At 42.7% G+C, this 24673-nt stretch overlaps 1 protein-coding gene across 1 annotated transcript in view; it reads left to right on the forward strand.

The window, feature by feature from the left end:
• The window catches only part of Usp8 (ubiquitin specific peptidase 8), a 61393-nt gene that overhangs the window by 24208 nt on the left and 12512 nt on the right, over positions 1-24673 (forward strand). The window contains exons 6-14 of the mRNA XM_003471868.5: positions 1504-1546; positions 3816-3960; positions 7937-8099; positions 8903-9047; positions 9299-9507; positions 15632-16198; positions 21371-21451; positions 22114-22376; positions 23660-23872. Of these exons, the coding sequence (XP_003471916.1) occupies positions 1504-1546; positions 3816-3960; positions 7937-8099; positions 8903-9047; positions 9299-9507; positions 15632-16198; positions 21371-21451; positions 22114-22376; positions 23660-23872 (1829 nt within the window). The remainder of the gene's footprint in view (positions 1-1503; positions 1547-3815; positions 3961-7936; positions 8100-8902; positions 9048-9298; positions 9508-15631; positions 16199-21370; positions 21452-22113; positions 22377-23659; positions 23873-24673) is intronic.

Here is a 24673-nt window from a genome sequence, read left to right on the forward strand (position 1 = left end):
TTGCATTAAGAAGTAGTGACACTGTGTTAGGCCCCACCAGAGTCCTGTTCCACTTCAGGAACTTGTCTCGTGTGCTAAGTGGCCTGCGTTAGCAGGTGTTTACGGGTCAGTGACTGCCTGAGAGGACATCCTAGAAGCCATGAAGGATGTTGGATAACGAGAGCTTTATGAACTCTATGTTGTTGCCGTTCCAAAAGTGGTTGTTCACTTTTTGTTATTTTTTTTTCTTTTTGTTTTGGAAAGAGAATACAGTTAGGCCCTGTCGCTCAACCTTTATTAATCAACTAACGTTTTGCCATACTTTTAAATCTGTCTCCTGCTTTTCTATGCTAGGGTGTTTCACAGCATATTCTAGCTCATGCACCAGTTTTCTCCTGGTATTCCAGTACACATCTCACAAAAGAAAATCATCTTAACCACAGTCCTATTTTTTCACTTACAAATTAATAGTCATTCTCTAAGGTAATCTAATATTCTGCCTATTTTTAGATTTAGATACTTGTTTTAAAATGATTTTTTTTTTTTTTTTTTTGCATTGATTTGCCTGAATTAGGATGCAGACTAGAGAGCTGTGTTTGACTTAAGTTTCCACAGCGGCAGTGGCAAACCTCTGTCTGGCATGCGTGCCGCAGCCAGCTATTTGCTACCGTTGAAAACTCTAAAGGTTCTCCTGCGGTGCTCTCAGCTAATCTCCAATGGAGGTGTTTCTTCCTCTGATTTTTATTTTTCTCAAGATACCTGGCAAGAATGTATTGGAGGTAGACGTGGGACACAGTCAAGAATGGGGTGCAGGTACTCAGAGAAGTGAGACAACCCTCTCAGTGTTCATTTCACTAGCCAGACTTTCTAATTCCTGAAAGTGATCCACAGTCTGTCTCTCTGGTTACTTCCTCCTGGTGTCATTTTACTTGGTTTTCTATTTCCCATATTCCTTTTTTTATTTCACATAGGGTCGGTTTCGAGTTTTGATTTATGGCAAGAATGCATCTCAGATAATACTGTGTGCTTCATGTTGTGTTCTGTATGAAGGCACACAAATGCACATTTATTTTATTTTGTTATGATTAGTGGTGCCAAAGTTGAGCCATAGCTGCAAGTGAGTCCTTGGTTTTAGGATGAGTGTTTTACAGGCTGTGTAAATGACACAAATAACACTTGGGATACATTTCCTTTAACTGCATAATGGAGGACACTGAATGTATAGTTAGAACATCTGTTTCATTGTAAGAAATACTTTCTAATTAAACACCAAATTTCTGTGGCAGTTTGTGCTTTTAAATTACTTTTGGCCTTTAATTGAAGAAAATTGGGAAAACAGGTGTTATGTTCTGACATGCTGCTTGTTGTTCCAGCTGGGGTCGGTGCCTGTGTTGCTCATCTGTGTTTTTATAAAATGGCATTACTCAGTGCACTTCGTCTCTTAGGCGTTCGCCTTCATTGAAGTGTTAAAGTTCAACCTTGTGTTGCAGTGAAAGTTAAAACTTTTTTTTCCCTATGAAATAGATCAATGGTGAAAAGAGTGAAAAAAAAGAAACTGCAGAGAAAGGTAAGTAGGCTCTTTGCTTAAATTTTCACTGAGTGCTGTTTATTTTTTCAAAACCATTTTATTTCAAAGAGAAAAAACATAAAACAAAATTTTGAAACACTACAAGCAGGGAACAACAATGGTGCCTACATTGCACATTGCCATCCCCAAATCAGTTGCCCAGCATGCAGGACATCGACATTCAGTTGTCCGACAGCACCAGTGCAAACTCTTCTCTTCAGTGAACTCAGAGAAATCAGTAGTATAACTGTTTTGTATCTGTATATACCCATATACATATATCATTTTCTTTCAGCTCCTCTCACTAGTGAGATAATACAATGTTCACACATGCGTGTCTGATTTATTTCATTTATGAGTGTGAGCTCAAGTTGCATGCATTTACCTATAAAAGTTTCAAGTTTGTCCTTTTTTTATGGCTGAGTAGTACTCCATTGTATAAAAGTAAGAGCTTTTTAAAGTCAAAATAATTTCAGATTCTATACAATGAAAACACTCAGTATAAGTTTTATGCCCTTTCTTACTCTGTACCATTATACTGAAATTGCCTTCGATTCCATGTCTATTTACTATGGGGAATATTTATCAATAATTTTAGCCTGACATGATAAATTGTGGAAATACGCAGTTGAAAACATTGAAACTACAGTCTGCACTTTGTTTTCTTTTCTAGATTCAGTTTAGTGTAATGGTTTGGAATATGAACTCTCTAAAGTTAGATTGTCTGGCTTTCAAACCTAGCTCTTCCTCTGAATTCAGTGTGATCTTGAACATACTTAACCTCTCTGCCTTAGTTCCCCCATCTATAAAGTGGGGATATAATAAAACCTGTTTTCATGGGGTTATTGTGAAGTATGGACTGGTTACTGTATGAAAAACTCATAGAACCCATAGTAAAGTTTAAGTGTTATCTATGGCTCTTACTTATGACTTGCATTTGTGAGGTCTCATCCGCTGAGAAACAAGCTAAACTAAGAATTTAGATGTTATCCGTAGGTGATATAGTCACAAATTCCTGATCCTAACCAGCACTTACAGATTGTCTACTGAAAGTTTTTCCTGTCTCAGCAAAGGTTTAACTTAAACATAATTGTATGTAACGCTAAAATAAATTCCCTAATGAAAATAGTGGTGTGGAGCAATTTTTAAAATAACTGAGTGGGGTGCCTTCTTGGAAGCCTTTGCTGGGTTACCCTGGGCTCGCTTTGTATCTGCTTATCCTCCTGGACCTTGCTTGAGTGGTCCCTGTCTGCAGTGGCCAGGCTTGCTTGCAGTGTCTTGACTGGAAGCTGCCAGTGGTTAGCAGGCCGGGCATCTGAGGGCAGCAGAGGCGTTTGCAGCAAGGGCTGCTGAGTCAGCTCCTCCCTGCAGCGTGAGGCTTCCTCTGCTCCCCCGCTTACCTTCTCTACAGATGGCACGCTGGGGGAAGCAGCAACATGGGAACACTTACTTTGTCGGGTCCCCTGCCTAGTTAAATAAATAGGTAATGTCAGTAGCTTCACTTAGTTTCTTTCTTGTGGGACTTCTTAGAGAAAATAAAATAATCTTTTCTCTTTTGACTGGGAGCCAGCTACTGAGCATGAAGTGGAATGAGGCTTTCCTAATGGCAGGTAGTGATATGTTAGGCTGACATCCTTGGGGGCTGTGGGGGGCCCTGTGAGAGGCACTGGGCCAGGGAAATGGGTGCCCTCCCCTGATAGAGGGGGCTTGAACGCTAGGCTTTTGGGTCATTGCTCTAGGAAAACTTTTTCATATATACCTAATAACACCCATGGAGACTTTTTAAAAAAGGATTTAAGCCTTTTGGGAATTTCTGAGCCATAGACATATTTTCTGATAAATAGTTTTGAATTTTGTAGTGTCTTGATTTTTAATAATAGAGTAGTTTTATAAGATATACATAGGCAACACCAGATGTAGCCTCAAGAGCTCATTTTGATTTTCCTTTTCCTTTTTTGGCGATGCTGAGGGTCAGACCCATGGCCCTGCACACGCTAAGCGGGTGCTGTACTGTAGGGCTGCGCTGGGAGCCCAGGTTTTAACACTTAATGCTTTGTAAACAGCTCAGATCTGATTCCTGGCACTGCAAACATAAACATAGACCGCACCTGATGTTGGTTTAGGAGACAGTGAGTGGGGTGGTGAGACAGCAGGGGGTGACGCTGAGTAACTTTGCTGTTGTAGAGAAGCTGTGTCTGTCCTGTGTTTAATGATGTGCTGCGGCACGGGGTGGTGTTTCTTGTCACTTACGCTGTCTGTTGATTCCAAGGAGCAATCACAGCAAAGGAGCTGTACACCATGATGATGGACAGAAACATCAGCGTGTTGATCATGGATGCACGCAAGACACAGGATTACCGGGACTCCTGCATCGTGGATTCTCTCTGCGTTCCTGAAGAAGCCATCAGTCCTGGGTGCGTCACTGAGTCGTTGGGTAACAGGGGAAGCTGCATGTGATGGAGCACTAGGGCTAATGGGGAAAGTGGGCGCCACTCTTTCTGTGCCCCCTCATTCTTTGCTTCCCGCTGACACGCCTTATCCTTTTGAAGAGCATTGTGAGAAGCATCCCACAGGGCCCGTTCTCCTGGCTGTCACAGTTGGCGTCTGGTTAGAAATGAGCACAGCTGCCTTTGCGTGCCCCTCACCTGATGCCTCCTGTCCTTTGCTGTTCTTGTGGGTTATATGAAACAAACTGAAATTCCCCAAACTCTTAGCTGTGGTACAAATAGTTTTTTAAAAAATGGATAGCTAAATGATTAAAAAGCATATAGTCTCGTAGTCAGGTTGTATCAGTTATCTGTCATTTATTGAGTTTCTAGCTAGTGACTAACCTTCTCTAACCCTGTTGCCATGTGTAAAATGGGAACCATAATATACTGCCTCCCTTAGATGTTTCAAGAAATTTAAATGAGACATTTTATACACATCACACACTTAGCATAGTGCCAGGCACTAGTAACAACTTACCAAATAAAAAACCTTAGTAGAAAGGTCTTAAAACTGTATAGCAGTGTAAAGTGACTTCCGTGTGTCCACTATAGACTAGAAATCATTTTGTCACAGTGGCAGAGCTGAACCTGAACTTGCAGATCTGCTGTTTTTAGCAAGTAAATCCCATGCCCTCTGATCTTAGTTTCTGGGATTGGATGAGTTGTAGTCCGGCTGTAGCCATGTGAACCAATACCTACCTGTAATCGTAGATACTCATGAAGTGGAGGCTCAAGGATGACAAGTTTGAGACGCCTGAGAACTCATCTCAAAAACAAAAATTAAAGAGGGCTGGGGATGTAGTTCAGTGATGGAGCTCTCACTTAGCATGTGCAAGGCCATGGGTTTAGCCACTAGAACTGAAAAATAAAAACCATTCTCAGGCTTTCCAACAGTGTTAAGAGCATGCATTTTTCAAAGACTAGATAAAATTTAGATAGTTCTTCATGAATTACAGACCCTTGGTGAATGTCTGACCTGAGGAATGGCATGCTTTGAACCTTGCTGTGGAGTGTTTAATGAAGCAGATTTGAATGTATTGCTAGGGTTTGAAAAGATGAAGCTGTGGACTTTGGGTGATCTGTACCAACAGGAAGCTGGTGGCCTTTCATGAGTTCGCAGTCATGACCACTGTGAATCTGAGTGATTTTAGGTGGAATATTAAAGAGGAATCAGTTTCATATTGAGAAAATTACTCCCTTATAGTTTCTGTTCCAGTACTCAGTTGGCTGCAGGCAGCTGCCAGTTGGGCTGCTGTACCGTCTGGTCATTTCCTCAGTGCCCTTTCGTCAGAGAGCAGCACCCAGACTCTGGCACCGGCCACGTGCACAGGAGTGTGCAAGGGAGTGCTCCGTCCAAATGCTTGTGTGGGAGTCTGGCTGCAGGGCAGTGCATCTTCCCTGGCCTGCCACTCGGTCCTCCCAGCCCCCTCCTGCCCAAGAAGCCACCCAGTTTTTTTTTTTTGAAGATGCAAAGTGGCTTTATTTTTCCATCCTAGAGGTGAGCAACACCACTCCATAAAACAGAATAAGCATTCCAGAGGGCTGAGCATGGAACTGTCAACTTCTCATCGGATGTGCTCAGTTTGTGTGTTTTTTGTTCCTGGGGCAGCACGTGCGGCCTGTAGTCCCTGTGGCTGTCTGCAGGTGTCCCAGCTGCCTGTGTGCGCTGTGCAGTCTCCAGACTGCAGACCAGCGTGGTTGGCTTCATGCTTGCCCTTTGTTTTCGGGCCAGGACAAGGTTTTCTGTAGCTCTAAGGATATCCAGTTGCTTATGAAAATAAATTTATTTTTAAAAAGATGACTTAGGGGCTAGGGATTCAGCTCAGCAGCACAAGCATGAGGTCATGAGTTCTGTCTCTGGTACCAATAAATAAATAAATAAAATAGTAGTTATTACTAATATTTTTTTAAAAAATAGGGGCTGGGGATTTAGCTCATTGGCATAAGTGCTTGCCTGGCAAGCCCAAGATCACGAGTTCAATCTCCGGTACCAAAAAAAAAAGGATGACTTGAAATTGAGCTACTAAGTAGTGGTTAAATCACATTTAAATACTAAATTGTGATAGGAGTAGAGCTGAGCTGAGCACACTGAAGACAGCATGTGGAGGTCACTGTTTGGGGCGCATCGGTCAGCACAGTGGTTTCCCATGGCGTCTTCTGTAGAATAGTAACCCTGAGAACACGCCCAGAGGTGGAAATAGTTCCAAAGAGTATCACACCTTGTCTTCTGCATATTCATTAGTGGTGGGTGGAAGCCAGGGCCTCACACCTGCTGTGCTCCATCCCCAGATCTAGGAGACATTTTATACTATTTCTTCCTCTTCTTCTTCCATTGTTTTTTTTTTGTTGTTGTTGTTTGTTTGTTTGTTTGTTTGTTTTTGAAACCGTCTCAGTGTGCAGTTTTGGCTGGCCTTGAACTCACTTACGTAGTCCAGGCTGGCCTCGACTCATGGCCATCCTCCTGCCTCAATCTCCCAAGAGCTGGGATTGCAGGTGTGCACCACCACACCTGGCTCTCTTTCTTCCTAGAATAACCAACATTATTATTTAGGAATAGGATTTTTAAAGAGGTTTTTTTTTTTTGTTTGTTTGTTTAAAATACCCAAATCATTTAGGCTCACTTGTGGGTAATGCTTTGCAAGTCCTGCTCTGCTTGTCAGTGTCATTCAAATATTAACATGCCTACTGTGTGCTAAGTGCTTTGGTGGGAGTGATGGCACTTCTTACCCAGAAGAGTAAATTCGTATGACTCATTCAACCACTTAACAAATATAAGCACTTAAAATCATAGTCACCTCTGCTCATAGTAAGTAGGGAAATGGGACAGGTAACACAGTCAGTGAAAACTTGCCGGATGAAATAGGCCTAATGTTTGATGAGTGCTGTGATGGTAGATTGAGCATGCGTGCTGCGCATGTGTGTGTGATGCATATTGGGGTGGATCTTAACATTCTTTCCAGGGAGGCCTCAGAAGAAGTTATTAGCAAGCCTGGAAGTGATAAGGGAGTAAGGGATGCACCTGTTGCTGCGGGAAAGGGCTCCACACTGAGAGGCAGCAAAAGCAGAGGCCGTGCCTGTGCAGGAGCACAGCATGCGCCCCGAGAGCCCTGCGGAAGCTGGGCAGGTGTTCTGCTCTAGGAGACTGCACTGCGGGGAGGGGCAAGGACTTCGCTCAGATATAATCAGAGGATGCAGGCATCAGCGTGCTCCAGTGCGCAGATGTTACGCACAGCTCGTTTCTAAGCGGCCGAAGAACAAAGCAGCTAAAGGCATAGACAGAGCCGCACTGTCCGAGTTTCAGTCTCACCTGTGCTTACCAGCTGTGACCTTGGGCAAGGAAGCCTCTTTGTGCCTGGTTTCTTCGACCACAAAATGGATTTCTGTCCTGCGCACTGGTAGTTGTGAGGGTTCAGTGAGGAGGAGGAGCTAGGGCGGTGTCTGGCACATGGTGAATGCTCTGTGTGTTTGTTAACAGTGAACTCTTTACTGTTGAATTACTGACTCTAGTAGGCAGAAGGGGACTACATAGTGAGTAAAGATACCCAGGTGATTGCCCCTTGTTTATTTTGGCGACAAACCCAGATGACTCCCTTTACTTTCAGTTGTGGCTCTTTAAAAAGAAGAAGAAGAAGGGAAAAAAAAAAAAAAAAACGGCAGGGGCAGAATTGAATCTACTTCTTTTAGTCTCTAATAATTATTAACATCATTTTCCAAAGTGCAGTAGTGAGAGGGTTACAAATTTTAGGCTGCTTAATATCTTAATATACAGTGTGAGCCTTAGAAGGAATTTACTTCCAGTTGGTTGTGCAATAGTACAGGTTAGAAGAAAACTTGGTGTCTGCCACTAGTGTCCTAGGATCGCCTCAGCTTTTGTCTCAGTATGAATGTTAATTTATTTCAGAGTCACTGCCAGTTGGATTGAAGCAAACCTCCCAGAGACCTCCAAAGACACATGGAAGAAGAGGGGGAATGCGGATTGTGTGGTACTTCTTGACTGGTTTAGTTCTGCAAAAGATTTGCAGCTGGGAACGACTCTGCGCAGCCTGAAGGATGCACTTTTTAAGGTCAGCAAGCATGTGTGTTCACTGCAACTGCAGCCTTCTCTGGTGCCTCAGGAAGCCATGGGGACTGGTTGTTTTCTAAAGAACCAAAAGATCCATCCCACTTTGTGGAACTATTTTAAAATTCATAGTTAAAGAAAATGTTTCAAATCACCAAGTAATAAACTGATCTATATAAAATTTAATTTCTTGTTTTAAGAATTATGCTGAAGCATAAAAGCAAAAAAAGTTACCCAGGAAAAAAGATTTGACAGATTTGACTTCATAAAAGAAATTTTTAGATTTAAAAAAAAATACCCCACACACATAATATTAAAAGAGAAGACAAAAATATTTTCAACAAATATGTAATTATTTTCAAACACTCAGAATCTGAAGAGATTATAGACCTCATCATAGAAATGGTCAGCTTTATCGATACTGGGTAAGTGCAAATTAGAACAAGTGGTGCTCTCATTATTAATTAACAGAGTAAATGTATTCACTATGTTTTGCAAAAATGTACTAATAAAAAATAAACTCTAGGATGTTAAATGGCATATCTGGGTTGTAAGGTTATGGGCAATTTTATTTTATATTAATTAATCTTCTAGTTTTTCCTTTAAGATCATGGATTACTTATGTGGTTTGTAGAATCTGATCTATTTCTCTTATTTACTTAATGTGGAATTTTGAATTCAGTTATTTCGTATCATTTAGCAAGTGAATCTTGCCTTCAGGGGAGCAATTTAACAGTTCACACGGGTGGTGGTTTTAGCTGTCAGCAGGCTGCTGCCACGTTAAAATGCCATTTCCTTGTTCTGTAGTGGGAAAGCAAAACTGTCCTGCGCAGCGAGCCGTTGGTTTTAGAGGGAGGCTATGAAAACTGGCTCCTCTGCTATCCCCAGTACACAACAAATGCCAAAGTCACTCCACCGCCACGAGGCAAGAACGAAGAGGTGTCTATCTCATGTATGTATGTGGAAGCTTTTGTTTAAAATTACTCAGTAAATATTAGATAGATTATTAATGTTGTTAGGGTCATGGTCTTCGTTGTATGCGTTTGTTCTGTTTTCAGTTAAAGATTCATATGACCTGGAAGGTTGTTGGGATTGTCATATCATTTAGTTTACATTTAACTGTCACAACATGCATGACAAATACAAGTACTGTTTGTAGAGCTTGCTGTTCTTTAAAAAAATACTATTCTTTGTGGATTTTAGTGGATTTTACTTATCCCTCACTGGAAGAGTCAGTTCCTTCCAAACCTGCGCAGATGCCGCCTCCTCCTGCAGAAGTAGATGAAAATACAGAACTGAGACATGATCAAGGAGGGCTGAATACGTCAGTGCCAGCTGAACCGGTGACTGCTTCCAAAGCTGATGGTTCGCCCACAATTCAGCCATTGCCTATTATAAAGAATGTTCCACAGGTATTGTCTTGTGTTTAGCTTCGTTCTCTTTCTTCGTACTATATATTAAATGTGCAGTACAGAAGTGAAATTTTATATGTAATAACGTCTCAGAAAATATCAATTAGAAGAAACTAGTCTTGGCACCTTTATTTTTACAGAATTTTGTTGTTATAATTCTATTAGAATAGATAATTCAAAGGATTTCAAACCTATCTAATGACTGTTTACCCAAGCAAGAATCAGTAATGGCTTCTGTTTCCACATAGAATTACAAAAATTCCTTTGGGTTTGTTTGGTCACTTGTTTGTGTTGTGTTTGGCCAGTAGTACAGTTGCCCTCAGAATCTGCTGGGGACTTGATTCAGGGTTGTCTGGGGGTAAGAGAATCTGTAGGTGCCCGAGCCCCGTATGTAAAGTGGTATTGGATGTGTTCAGTACCTTGTGTTAGTTTTAATGCAGCATAAGCAGTGGTTGCTCTGTGTTGTTTAGAGAATGATGACAAGGCAAGTCTGTAAACTTCAATAAAGATGCAATTTGTTTTTCTGGGTTTTTTGTACTAGGAATCAAACTCACAAGCTTGTGCTTGCCAGGCAGGCAGTTACACCACTGAGCTAAATCCCTGACCCAAAGATGCAATTTTTAAAAATGTTTTTGATTCAGAACAGGTGGATATGAAGGGCCAAGTATTTTTCAAAAATAGGTTGATGAGATAGACGTGAGTTGTCAGCATTCTGGTTTTAAAATTATTTTAGTTCTGTTTTACTTAAATGTAACACTTTAACAGTAATTTATATAAAACTTTAAGAATATCCAACATGTTTGAAAATAAGTAGCAGCTCCCCTGTGACACTGGGATTAAACTCAGTGCCAATACTGATATACATCCCCAACCCCAACTTTTTCACTTTTTATTTTCAAGACAGGGTTTCTCTGTCACCGAGTAGCCCAGCTTGGGGTCAGACCAGCTGTCCTCCTGTCTCAGTCTCAATGTTGGGATTACAGGTGGGCGTGAACACACCCAGCATCTATATAAGTACATATGAGTATTCAGCTTTCACACATATGCATGTCCTTGCTGTATGTATGTGTGCTGCAGTGTACGTGTGTGTCCACCAAACGTGTATATCAGGAAAAGAAAAACTTGTAATACTAAGTTTATTGCGACATCATGAGGTTAACACAAGTTCCTTTGGCCTCTGCAGTGACAAGGCATGCACAAACAGGCAGCCATCAGCTTCCAGACCTTTGTTAGTACAATGAGCTACTGAAGTGTGTGTACCCTTTTTTGGCAGACTCTGCTTATATGGTAAAGGAGAGAGAAGAGAATGGTGAAATCTAGGTTTTTGATTTATGCAAAAAAAAAAAATGAGAAGATGAAGAACAGAAGTGGTGAAATAGACAAAAATAGTTTGGTTTGATCAAGCATTTGAGACTTATAGACGCTAAGTGGTAGGAGGATCACTGAGGTAGGAGGATCACTGGGTGTCTAAGCCAGCCTGAACTATACAGCAAGACCCTACCTCAAAAAACAAATATGGTAGGACTTAGCTTAGACGTCCTAAGCTCCATAAGCTGTTGTTTCCTATGTGTCAGAGATAGTGCCACCTGGAGAGAAGCTGAGATTGTAGGTGCACCCCTGCACCTGTATATAGCTGGGGTTTTTCCTTTAGGTTCTACTGAAAGATTAATTAGTGCTTTCTGTCCTTTCTCCAATAAGACTTTTTAGTATTTTTCATCTATTTCTCCATATACATGAAGTGGCTGACACTGATTTGTAGGGTGGACTGTGACTAGAAGTTTGACAATTTTTATTGTAGAATGAGGTTATTCATTTCTTCATTTTAAAAATCTTTAATATTTCTGGTTATATTATAACACTAAGCAGAATTTGACTTAACAAGTTTTCTTAAAATGTAAATTTGAGAAATTCTAAAAAGAATTTACGTTTTTGTACATCCTTACAAGTTAGTCATCATATTTGTTTTTTGGTGGTTTTATTTTTTGAGGTAGGGTCTTGCTGTATAGTTCAGGCTGGCTTAGACACCCAGTGATCCTCCTACCTCAGCTTCCCTAGTGCTGGGATTACCAACAGCATTCCTCACAGAACCAGAGAAAACAGCCCCACAATTCATGTGGAGCCAGAAGAGAGCTAGAAGAGTAAAAGCAGTTGTGGGCAACCAAGAGCAAATCAGTAGACACTGCATCCCCAGACTTCAGGTTGCACTGCGAAGCTACTGGGATAAAAACAGCATGCTACCGATACAAAAACAGACATGGATCAGTGGAACAGAATAGAGGCTGAAGAAAACCCCAAACACATTGAGCCATCATGATCTTTTGACAAATGGACCAAAAACATACTCTGGAGGAGAGAGAGCCTCTGACGCTGGCAAAGCTGACTGTCCACATGCAGAAAGTTCAATCTCAACCCATATATCTCACCATGCACTAAATGGAAAATGCATCAAAGATCTAAGTGTTAAAATGGAAACAATCTGCCTGAAGAGGAAATAGGTAAAACTCTTGAGGGCGTAGTCATGGAGGAGGACTTTCTGAACAGAACCCTATTGCACCAGAAATAACTTTAAGTATCAGCAAACAAATAGGATTCTGTCAAATTAGAAACACTTTTGTTATGTCTGCAGAGCAAAGCAAGTAACTGACACAGTGAAGAGAGAATCCACAGAGTTGGAGTTTCCAGCTACTCCACAGATGGAGGACCAACACCTATAATAAAGACCTCAAAAAAATTAGACTGCCCCCAAACAAAGGCCCAGTCAAAAAATAGACAACCAGAATAGCCCAGTAAATTCATGAAAAAATATGTCTGTGGCCATTAAAAATATGCAAGCTAAAACAACACCGAGATTCCATCTTACTCTAGAAAGAATGGCTGTCATCAAGAAAACATTACCGGAGAAGCTATGGGTGTAGGGGACCCCCACATGCTGTTGGTGAGAGTGTAAACTAGTACAGCCACTGTGCAAGTCATATGGACGTGCCTTGGAAAACACCAACTAGAAATTCGATTTGACACAACCGAATGATCCCCCAAGTATCTTCCCAAAAGAGTTAAAGCCATCTTACTACAGTAATATACCTATCCATACTTATACCAGCACATCTTAGTGCAATGATACCCACATACCCGTGTTTGTAGCATCACAACCCATAACAACTAATTCTTGGAAGCAGGCTGTATATTAGACACATAAGTAATTATCACATGGCTTCTCTTACATGAGAAATCCACAATGTAAATGAAAAGCAAATTAAGGGGTAGATAATAGGAAATGGAAATGAGACTTTTGCAAATGGGAAAGTGGTGTCAGTTTATAGGGGAATAGATTTAATACAGGACACATAATTTACAGGATTACTTTATAATAGTCATCTGAAGAGTCAGATGCAGAAGAGTGCAGGAGATCTGTCTGTGTACTAGAGACCTGAAGAATCCAGCTGAAGGCCTGGATCCCATGCAAGTCTATGTCAAGGATCTGCACTTGGAAGGCCCAAACGTCAGCATTGGAAGCTAGAAAGTCTGTTAGCAGGATGGAGGACCTGTGCCAGTAGGTTGAGGTTTGTGCACCAGAGCCAGGAAGTGACACTCCAAGTAAGTACCAGAGCTCCCCAAAAAGAACCACAGCCATCCTCAGTGATGACGAGGACCGGAACTCCTCTGCTAATAAGCACAGCTGAATTCAGGAAAGCCAGTGTGACAGGCTTCTGCAGGAGGATCAACAGCACATCTTCCCCTCCAGTTCTCCTTTTTATGCTGTTGGCAGCGATCCTCAGGTGGACGCTCCACACCCAGCACCACGCTGACCTCCCAAGGGAACATAAAAGTAATGAGGATGTGTTATGTACATCCACCCTCTCCCCAGGAAGAGCAAACACATACTACTAAAGTAACATGACCATAGCAACACGTGTAAGATCAGGGAAGAGCCAGGCCAGGCGGCGCACGCCTGTAAGCCCTACAGTCATGGAAAGCAAGGCAGAAGGATCACAAGGTGAACCCACTTGAGCACTGTAGAATAAAACAGTCTCAAAAAATAAAAGAGCAGGGGATGCATCTTTGTGAAAAGGCCCTGGGTTCAGTTCCCAGTACCAAAAAGAAAGGAGAGACGGAGAATGGGGAAAGGATAATCAATTAAGCTAGCAAATATGAGAAGAAATATTTATTTTGGTTGCTGTTTATTAACTTTACGCATGCAGGTCCTGTGTTTTGAGTGGATGGTCCTAGGTCATTCTCAGATACTTACAGAAGGGAGTACAGGCTTTGTTTTTGTTTATTTAAAAAACAGGCAGAAAGAAGTGAAGAGGTGCTAGAAATTGACCTTGGGGCCTTGTGATGCTAGGCAAGCACTTCACCACTGAACTTCAGCCCCAGCCCTGATTTTTTTTTTTCCCTCACTATTTTCTACTTGGTTTTCCTGTAAAAATATGTCAAAGTCATTTTATAAGAACACTAAGTAGTTTGTTACTGGCAGCTGTTTCTGTAAACTCTCATTTTTGCTTCATTATGCTGTTCTGCAGTCACCTCTCTCAATGTGTAAACTAAGATGCTATTAAACTGGAGTGATGCATGTGTAACTCATTTGATGAGGAGGTTAGGTATCAAGACAGCCTGAAGGAAACTTTCTCTCCCTGTCTGTCTCTGGTGTGGTCTGTCACTGAACTGCATCCCCATCCCTTTTGTCTTGAGGTGGCAACTCTTTAAGTAGTTAAGTTGTGCAAGCTGGGCTTGAATTTAGGCTCCTTTGGCCCTGGTTTCTGAGGGTGCTAGAATTGCAGATATGCACTATCATGCCTAGTGTAGTCTCTTATCTCTTCAAAATTGTTACAGATTTTTGCCCAGTACTAGGGACTGAACATAGGACCTGTTTGCTCAGCTGTGTTCGCAGCTCTCTTACCGTGAGACAGTCTCACTAAGTGCCCAGGCTGGGTGTGTACTTAGTTTTTCTGCTTCAGCCTCCCCGCTTGCTAGGATTACAGGCATACACTATCATGCCTGGCACTAGAATATGCATTCCTTCAACAGCATATTTATCAAAACTGTGTGCCCAGCTCCATCTCTACCTTTTTAGAACTTATGTTCTAAAAAGGAGGGTTTTACCTATGTTTTTTGAGGCAGTAGTTCAGACTTGCTTTGAATTCATCACAGAGCCCAGGCTGGTCTGGAACCCACAGTGACCCTCCTTTGGGTGGGCATTATCTGTGGAACAACTGATACAAAGACCTGAGTTGGAAGGAACCTGACAGTTTTGAAGAATATTTTATAAGGCCAGCATAGCTGTTGTCTGGAATAGTAGGAGACTACAGATGTAGTGGTGCACGCCTGTAATACTAGCACTCGGGAGGCTGAGGCAGGAGAATCACTGCAAGTTGGAAGGCAGCCTGAACTGCATTGTCTCAAAAAGACAGAAGAAAGGAAGGAAGGAAGAAAGAAAAAAAGATAAGATGTAGGACTGTACAGGGACTTACAGGCCATGGTAAAGGTTTAGATGTCATCAAAATACAGTGGGTAGCAATTTAAAATATGAAGAACATGGTCAAGTTTATCTTGAAATACTCAGTCTGGCTACAATATGGAAACCAGATTAGAAGGGCAATAGATGAGATGGGTGAGTAGTGGGCAGCTCCTGGTGTGAGAGATCTCCAGGTGGCCTTGTCTGGTGGGAGCAATACAGAAGTAGAGAAGAAGAGTGTGTTGGCCAGCTAGTATGGGTTTCGGGCATGTGTGTGTGGTTATTATGGCACTGGCAAGTAGGAGGTGGGTAAGTGTGTGTGCATGAGCACCTTAATCGATGCCATATTAGAGCCCTTTGGGGTGAACTGAAAATGTCAAACTTAGTCTCCGTTCAAGTCTGACCATACAAGGAAGCTGGCATTGAGTAGTTGACAGGTGGATGTTCAGACTGATGCTGTCTCTGTGGGGAGACAGTTCTTTTTTTGGTGGTGGTGGGGCCTTTTTCGTTTTTTATCGCTACCAGGGATCGAACTCACGACTGCCTGCTTTCAAGGCAGACGCTTATGCCGCTGAGCTAAATCCCCAGCCCTGAGACAGTTCTTTTATCACAGCTTGGTTTTGGTTAACTAAGTTAACTGAGGTTATACATTTGCTGTTTTTGTTTCTCTAGATTGATCGCACTAAAAAACCAGCAGTCAGACTTCCTGAAGATCACAGAGTAAAACCTGAGAGTGCAGACCACGAGCAGCAGCCTCCTCAGAGTGGAAGAGCCACCCCTGACCGCTCCACCAAGCCGGCGTTTCCCCCGGCAGCTGCCGTGTTGACAGATGAAGAGAAAGCACGGATTCATGCAGAAGCTGCTCTGCTCATGGAGAAAAGCAAGCAGGAAAAAGAACTTCGGGAGAGACAGCAGGAGGAACAGAAAGAGAAGCTAAGGAGGGAAGAACAAGAACAGAGAGCCAGGAAAAAACAAGAAGCCGAAGAAAATGAAATCCCAGCAAAAGAAGCAGTGGAGAAGAGAGAAGTTGAACAAGCCAAGAAGGAAGACAAAGAACCCTCAGCAAAGAGGGGCAAAGAAACAACAGGATTGAAAAGACAGAGTAAAAGTGAACACGAGACTTCCGATGCCAAGAAGTCTGTGGATGACAGGGGGAAAAGGTGTCCAACTCCGGAAGTGCAGAGAAAGCCAGTGGGAGACGCCCCTGCACCTGTGCCGGGAGATGTGAGTGCGGGCAAGGTGAGCGCGGAGACGGAGACGGAGACGGAGACGCTAGGCCAGGGCCTCCCAGACAGACACCCAGTCTGTGAATGGATTTCCCTGGGGCAGTCCATTGTCTGGCTCTGTTTGTGTTTGCTCACCTGCTTTCCTTGCTTTTTTGGGCAGTACTGGGCATTGAATTGAGAGCCTCAGAGTGGCCAGTAATGTATTAATGATTAGTTGGTGGTGGAATTTGTGCAGAAAAATGCAGTGCATGCTTAATAACTGAATAAGTAGCTGCAGTCTTCATTTCTGTGTTTGATGTATGATCATCAGAAGACTAGAGTATAATCTTCCTTTCAGCACAGAGAAGTTAGATGCCAGTATTTGTACGATAAAGTCTGTAGCTGGTAAGAACACATGTGAAATCAGATAGTGCAAGCTAACATCAAGATGGCCCACCTCTGGGTGCAGCAGTGTGAGCCTGGGCAGGGGCATCACAGGGTGGAGCCCAGCCTGGGTGACTTGGTGCGAGCCTGACTGAGATAAGAAAATAACAAGCGCTGTGCATGTAGTTCAGGGGAAGCAGCCCTCAGCTGTCCCCAGTCCCAGGGAAGCCCACGTTTATCTGTACATGTGATCATATTTTGGATCAGGGCTGTGGTGTTTTGTTTCTAGCTTTATCTACCCAAGTAATATTGGCAAGAACCCACTTAATGTTGCCTTTTTCTGCTTTTGGGTACACACCCAAAATGGAGTCCCATAATTTTAGAGGACGTTTTTGCTGTTACTATTCTTTAATGATACACTTCTCTTCTTTATTCACTATGCAATTAGTAGTGACTTTTACATACTACTTTTTAATAGCAGGAACAGTTAAGATCCCCTTTATGGACATGTAAATGGGGAAACATTTTTTAGTAGCATGAAAATGACCTCTGACAGGAGGCAGAATGCCATCTTACAGAATTTCAGTGTCTGCATCTCTCTAGCAGCAGGTTAGGCAGTTACCAGAATTAACAACCCATCCCAGTGCCAACCTTACCCAGGGAACAGGTTTCTTGTAACCTTTAGTCTAAAAAATAGAGCTGCCGTGAGGAAATCTTCCAAACACCCCACTGGGTCTTTAATTTACAAGTGAATCTGGCACTTAGACATTGAGTATTTGCCTAAAACCTCATGAACAGTGAGATTCCAAAGCCAACCAGTTTCATTTTGCTTTGTTACTGACAAGCAGTGTTTAGAACTTAAAGCATGCATGTTTGGGTGTCAAATATCCCTATAAATCTAAATAATCCTTAATTATGACCTAGCTTTGGACTTTCCCTGTAACACACTGAAAAAATTTATATGGCTAGACATGTATGTTCCCTTTAAAAAGTAGAAGCAGTCTGTAATTTACTCTAGAATAAATTTGTTCAAAGTATTGCTAATAAAGCCTTTATCATGATCAATTTAAAAACAAGATAAAGGGAATCATTTTAAAGATCCTGTAATGTATAAGAAGATACAAAGATGGATTTTGCGTTTCTGAAATTAGATCTATATGAAATTTTATATTCTGTTTAATACTTGAAATTTTCTGGAGCACAGTCCCTCTCAAGGTCATCAAAACCATCTGAGATGGAAATAGAAGAAGAGTACGCAGTGAAGCTGCAGGCAGTAAGCGCTGATTATTGGCATTTTACCCTTGGCCGCCTCTGTAAACCGGGATTTGCAGTCTGCCCTGCCTTTCATCACTTTTTCATTGACTCACCAAGACCTCCCAGGTCCTTCTCCTTAGTGGGGGAATTCCAAAGGGGCTCAAAAGCATGTGTTTTGAATTTGACAGTGAGCTAGAGTACACTTCTTAGGTTTTATTTTCTATCAGTATCAGATTTAAATTTGTTTTATAAATCTTTATCAAATTATCATAAACACAGATTAACTGTGTGGTTCCTTTACTGTGCAGGATCTTTTTAATTTGCTCGGACCCCAGTTTTTCTTGGTATTACTGTGCTAGGTGCATTCATTCTTTTTGACTTGTTAGCATTTTTGGCTTGTACCTTTCTAGGGTATACTTGTGAATTTTGTGTGGTGGTGGTTTTTTGGTCATGGGATTCTTAAGATGCTCTTTGTCATAGAAATACCTTATTTCTCCTTTAACTTGGAAGGAAAGTTTTACAGGATATTTAAGTTGGGGTTAGAAGTTGTTATGTTCCAGGGCTTGAAACATTTCATTCCTGGCCTTTAGGGTTTGTACAGAGAAGTCTGCTGTAATTTTAATGTTCGCTGTGTACATCATTCATTGCCTTTCCTCACAGCTTTTATGATTCTGTCCCTGCGATGGATTTCTGGTGCTGAGTGTCACATCTCATGGAGATCTTCTCTTTGGTCATGGCCCTTTGAGTTCCATGTCTCACTTATCTTTCTGTTTATTTCTTTATATTTGGGGAATTTCCTGCCATTATTTCTGTGCACAGATTTTTTTATGCCATTTGTATTGTCTTTTTTCTGTGATTACTCTTAGATTAGTCTCTGCAGCATCTAGCAGCCGTTGGATCCATTTTTCATGTTCTTTTGTTACTTTTAAAGTATCTTTGACTAGTTGGTTTTTGAAGGCATCGTCTTCTAGTTCTAAACTTCTGTACTCACATTGGTAGCTTCAGCTGTCTATACTTTGAATATAATTTTTAAATTTCTGGATTTCTGATTGAAACCTTTTCATTGACTAATTCTTTGCAAAACTAACTGGTCATTCTTTTTTTTTTTTTTAGTTTTGTTCAGGTCAGTTGGCTTTTTATTAGTTCTTCTGAAAGCTCTTGGATTATTTTGGTTTCTGTTTCTATTACGTGCTTATTTACATCATCTGTGATCCTGCTCAGGACATCTTTGGTGTTTCCTAACCTCCAGGATCCTAAGTAGCTCAAGTCTGTGACTTTGGCTGTTCTCTTTGTGTCTCCTGGATGGCTTCTGGGGAAGTCTGGAGTTGTGGAAAGCCTTTTGTTGCCTTGTCTTCTCATTTTTCTGTTTTGTGTTTGTTTGTTTCATACTAAGGTTTATGCTTTACTCTTGTAAAGACACTGCTAGTTACTTACTGACTTCTCAGTGATGTCCTGTGGGTGTACAGCACTGAGCCCCAAGATCCGACTGCCTTGGCTGAATTGGGAAGGGAGATTATAGTGCAATTGGCCCAACAGCGAGTGCTCTAGTATAGTTAATGTCTCAGAGGTAATCTGGATGTGCCTTACGGAAAAAACCGATTAGTAGCAACAAGTATGCCATGCTGATCAACCACAGTGATACTGTTCAAGACAAACTGGGTATTAATGTGCGGTAAGGGCCAGTTCCATATCACCCTGAACTCTAGAGAAGAAATCCACAGTGACCATGTGAACATTAAGACAACCAGGTAATGCCTTACAGTTAATATGTACTAATCACAACAGCTGTGTTTCTGCTAATGGTAAGACATTCAGTAATTTTATAGAGTAACTGTATAAAGATTAATAAAGTTTTATACTACTAGATACAGGAGGTGGGAACAAAGGAACTACTAGATACAGGAGGTGGGAACAAAGAAAACATTTGAAACAAACTACATGATATGAGGAGCAGAAGAGAGAGGAAATACAATGATGCTTTTGGAGAGTAGAAGGATGTGACAGGTGTATGCAACAAGGCCAGGCCCTCTCTTCATTCTTTATGGAGTTTTTCCAAACACAAATGTTTTTGTGGGCAAGTCCAGCCTGCCAGTTTTTCTTATTTGACTCATGCTTTTGGCATTTACCTAAGGAACTTTTATGACTCAGAGTCATGACTAATGAAAAATGTTTTCTTCTTAAAATCTTAGTGTTCTTACAGTTAGTCCTATGTCTGTTTTGGTTTAGTTTTGTATGTATGTTAGTCTCCCCTTGTTTGTGCTTTCTCTTTCCCTTGGTTTCAGTTACTCTGGTTCAACCATGTCATGAGAGTATTAAACGGAAGTTCACAGAAATAAACACTTCATACATTTTAAATAACTTCTACAATAGTCTGTTGCTATAATTGCTCCATTTTCTCTTTACTGTTGCCTGATCTCTTATTGTGCCTAATTTCTAACCCTCACAGCATTTTCATAGGTGCATGTGGTAGGAGGAATGCAGCATGCAAAGAGGCCCAGCAGGCCCTAGAAAGCCTGGAGCACTGGACATGGCCTGGAGAGGCTGGGTGTCACGAGGGGATGTCTTTTTGTGTACAGCTGTTCATTTGTCCCACTTGCCTTTGACTGATTTTTTTTAAGCACACAAATACTGTTACATATTTATGTTCAAGGGAATTATATTTAAGACAGGAATAATGTAAAATAGAAATTGGGTGAGCCTTTTCCTTTTCTATTAATAATTTTCATTTAAAGAAGTGCAAGTACCTATTATGGTGTTAGGTGGGTGCCTCCGTGCAGTGGCCTGCATTTACTCTCCTAATGCCTCATCAGTTTCGGGGAATGAGTTAAGTGTAGACGACACTGAGTCTAGTGGAATGACCTGGTGTAGTCTGTGACACGTAACTATGTGGCCTTCCTTACTTGTCCGGATCCCACTTTGAGCTCTTTAGGAACCACAATGGAAGGCTTCTCCCTCTGCCTTGTCCCCGCCATCGCTCAGTCTCATCCCCACGTCCTACCGTCACTGCAGACTGAGACTCAAGAGAGCCAAAGTTAAAAAACGCCCCCCGGGTGCCTTTGGGACTGCAGCTTGGCAGGGCTAGATTCCCATTGCTTGAACTGTGGCCTCGGGTGCGGGGTGGGTGCGGGGGGGGGGGACCTGTCACCTTAGAAGAGAAAAGAAGAGAAGGGAAGGGGTGTGTGCTCTGGGTAAAAGCCCCGCACACAAGTTGCATCACCTCGAGTCTACGCGTAGGGTTGATGCTGGATGCCCACTGTCAGGAGGTGACCACGTTCACATCCTAGGCAGCAGCTGTGGCCGTCACACGGCCTTCAGATGCTATTGTAAAAAGCTTTGGTTTTAGAAGCTCCTGGAATATTGTTTTCATCTAATATTTCCTTTTATTTTCACATCATTCTTCTCTTAATGTAGTAATATTTAGACCTTGAGAAAAACAGAATTTTTTTCCATCTTTGAACCTGTTTTTAAAACGTGATATGGCATTCAAGGCAAGGTTCTTTGGTTCTGTGGCACAAGTAACTTAAGTTTATAAATGGCACATTTTAACTAAAAATCCACCCCCCAACAGGGCCAACGGGAGCCTTTGACAAGAGCGCGGAGTGAAGAAATGGGAAGGATCGTCCCGGGGCTGCCCTCCGGCTGGGCCAAGGTAAGAGGCACAGCGAGACCCTAAAATAAGGAACGCAGTTACTGTGTTCTTTTAGAAAAAAGTCTCTTTATTTTATTTTACGTCTTCCTTTATGAAGAGGCAGTTCTCTTCCTTCAGTGTGAGAGGACATAGCTCTTTCTCCTGACTCCTGCAGGATTGCATTTCTCAGTACCCCGCCAGGAGTTCTGGCTGCAGGACCTGAGCATTCTGGCCATATTCTTTAGTATTACAGTGTGTATACCAGATGTGGTGGAACACACTTGGAATCTTAGCTGCTTTGGAGGCTGAGGCAGGAGGGCTGCAAGTTTGAAGCTACCCTGGGCAGTTTAATGAGACCCTGTTTCAGAATAAAAGAGGGTGGGTTTGTAGCTCAGTGAGAAGGCTCTGAGTTCAATCCCCAATACCAAGTGCTAATAATCATGATGTATTACTCTGAAACCTAAATGTCCTTGGAAGTTTAATTAGAGACCTGAGTATCACCATTTTATTGAAATTATTTTAGGCACTGGCAGTGTGTGTAGCTAAGGGGTAGAACACATACTTTTAATCCAAAAATAAATGTAGCTTTTTACTTTTTAATCCAAAAATAAATTTTATTTCAACTTGTACTTTGGAATTAGTTGCTTGTATATAATGGTTTTTTACTTTTGTTTCCATCTAAGTTTCTGGACCCGATCACCGGAACCTTCCGTTACTACCATTCGCCCACCAATACTGTCCACATGTACCCCCCAGAAATGGCTCCTTCCTCTGCTCCTCCTTCCACCCCCCCGACTCACAAAGCCAAGCCCCAGGCTCCTGCTGAGCGGGACAGGGAGCCATCTAAGCTGAAGCGCTCCTACTCCTCCCCGGACATCACCCAGGCTGTGCAGGAGGAGGAGCGGAGGAGGCCCGCAGTGACGCCCGCCGTGAACCGGGAGAATAAGTAAGTCTGCCTAACTCAGGAGCCGGGACCATGCAGGTGCCGTGTTTTAATACCACTGCTCATTTGAGGGTACTGAGAACTGAACGCAGGACCTCACAATTGCCAGGCAGGCGCTGTGCCACTGAGCTGTATCCCCGGCCCAGTACCTCTGCTCTATATAGATCCTGTACTAATGTTAGAGTCAGAAATGGTTTGGATGGCCATTCTAGCTACTGTCACTTTCCATGGGGAAAAGGAAATGAAGTTATCCCTGGTTTTTCTCCGAGGCGGTCACTTAATATTCAGGTGTGTGTTGTCATGAGCATTAAGATAAAAAGCAGTCAGCACATTGGTACACTTCATAGCCTGTGCCACAGTCAGCCTGCAGGCTTTCCTCAGGCTTCCTGCGATTCTTGGTCTCCTCTGGGGAGGGGTCAGGTTTGCCCTGCTGCAGCCCTGGGCTCCGGATGCAAGGCCAATGGCCTGTGGCATGGCAGCGAGGGGCGCAGGAGTGTGGTGCACTGCTCACTCTGCTCTCCTCCCTCTGTGCATGCCCGCCCTGTTCACAGTGGAGCGCAGTGCTATTTACAGTTCTACAGAAGCGTCTCAGATGTTTTCCTGGGTTCCATCCTTTCTGTGTCTGATGCTCCTGGCTTATAATGGGTAGTGTGAGGAAATGGTTTTTAGGTCTGCATACAGTTCTCGTCAGGTGGAAATACAGCAGGCATCCAGGGAGTCAGCCAGCCATAGATTGAAAATATTTGTTACAATTCTTGGCCAAGAGTAAGTCTCCTCTGTTGGGAGGGAGGAAGAAAGGGACAGAAAGAAACAGAAAGAGAAGTCAGTACTGAACACACTTAGACTTTATGGGCCAGTCATGGTTTCCTCACCGTTACAGTAACCCGTCCATGGTTGGCCTGGCTCTAGACCTTAGGTCATAGAACACCAGACACTCTCTGATGTCTGCTCTCCAGTGGTAGATATTGTGATTCTTTGGCACCCTGATTGAGTTTGACAATTTCAAACTGCTAACCTCCATAGGATCGGGTGAAAGTTAAGAGCCTCTATCCTCTGCTCTTAGTTCATAAGAAACCAGAGAGTCTCTCAGGCCCCTTCTAGACCCACGGACCCACCTAGAGGTTATGAAGCTGGATTCCAGCACACAAGCAGGCCTGACCTGGTTACTAAACACCCTGTCAGGTCAGCACCTCAGGCACTGATGCACTGAGCACAGAGGTTACTGTGGTGCAGTGTAGGTCTCAGGCAGGGGTCTGCCTCTCACCGTATCGTCTCTCTGCATGTAGGCCAGCATGCTACCCTAAAGCCGAGATCTCCAGGCTCTCTGCCTCTCAGATTCGCAACCTCAATCCTGTCTTTGGAGGCTCAGGACCAGCCCTCACTGGACTTCGAAACTTAGGGAACACGTGCTACATGAATTCGATCCTGCAGTGCCTGTGCAACGCTCCACATCTGGCTGATTACTTCAACAGGAACTGTTACCAGGATGATATTAACAGGTGAGTGAGCACCTGTCTTTTGCAGTACACTGTTGGAAGGACAGTCTAGCCATACTTCCTGTCTTAGTCCATTTTGTGCTGCTCAACCAAGTACCTGAGACTGGGTCATTTATAAAGAACAGAAAATTATTCTTGTAGTTCTGGAAGCTGTGAAGTCCAAAACCTAGATGCCACCTTATGGTCAGGGCCCCTCACAATGTCATTGGTGGAAGGGCTCGAGCAGCCAAGCTCCTTTGTCATGCCCTTGTCCAAGTGCACCCAGCTCATTCTTGAAGGAGCAGCCCTGGGACCCAGTCAGCTCTTGAGGTCCTGTCTCTGTTTTGTAATTTCTTGGCAGTGCTGGGGACTGAACCCAGTGCCTGGCATATGCTGAGCAAGTGCTCTGTCACATAGCTACGTCCTCAACCTGTTTCAGTTTTGTTTGGAGACTGACCTTGAGCTTGTAATCCTTCTGCCTCAGCCTCCCCAGTAGTGGAATTAGAGAAGGTCCTACCTCTGAACATTGTCATACTGTCAACACCTAAATTTTGGAGGTGAATGTTCAAACCATAACCCCTACCACTTAGCTCTGAAGATGTCAAATTAGGAAAAAAGATGTTTATTCACAAGAAAAATGTAGAGAAAAACTAAGTGTGAAAAACAGGTAGAAAAGAGCAGTATGAGAAGGCTGCAACTCTCCATTATAAAACTGCAGAATGGTGATTGCAGCCAGGATGCACCAAGCTGCAAGACTATAAGCAGAGTAAGATCCCATAGAGCATTTGGTAACACACCTGCAGGTCTCTTCGTGGAGGGCCGTAG

The sequence above is a fragment of the Cavia porcellus genome, unplaced genomic scaffold (genome assembly GCF_034190915.1).
Source record: "Cavia porcellus strain 051 isolate PalLab524CR breed Dunkin Hartley unplaced genomic scaffold, mCavPor4.1 scaffold_1, whole genome shotgun sequence".
Classification (NCBI taxonomy): domain Eukaryota; kingdom Metazoa; phylum Chordata; class Mammalia; order Rodentia; family Caviidae; genus Cavia; species Cavia porcellus.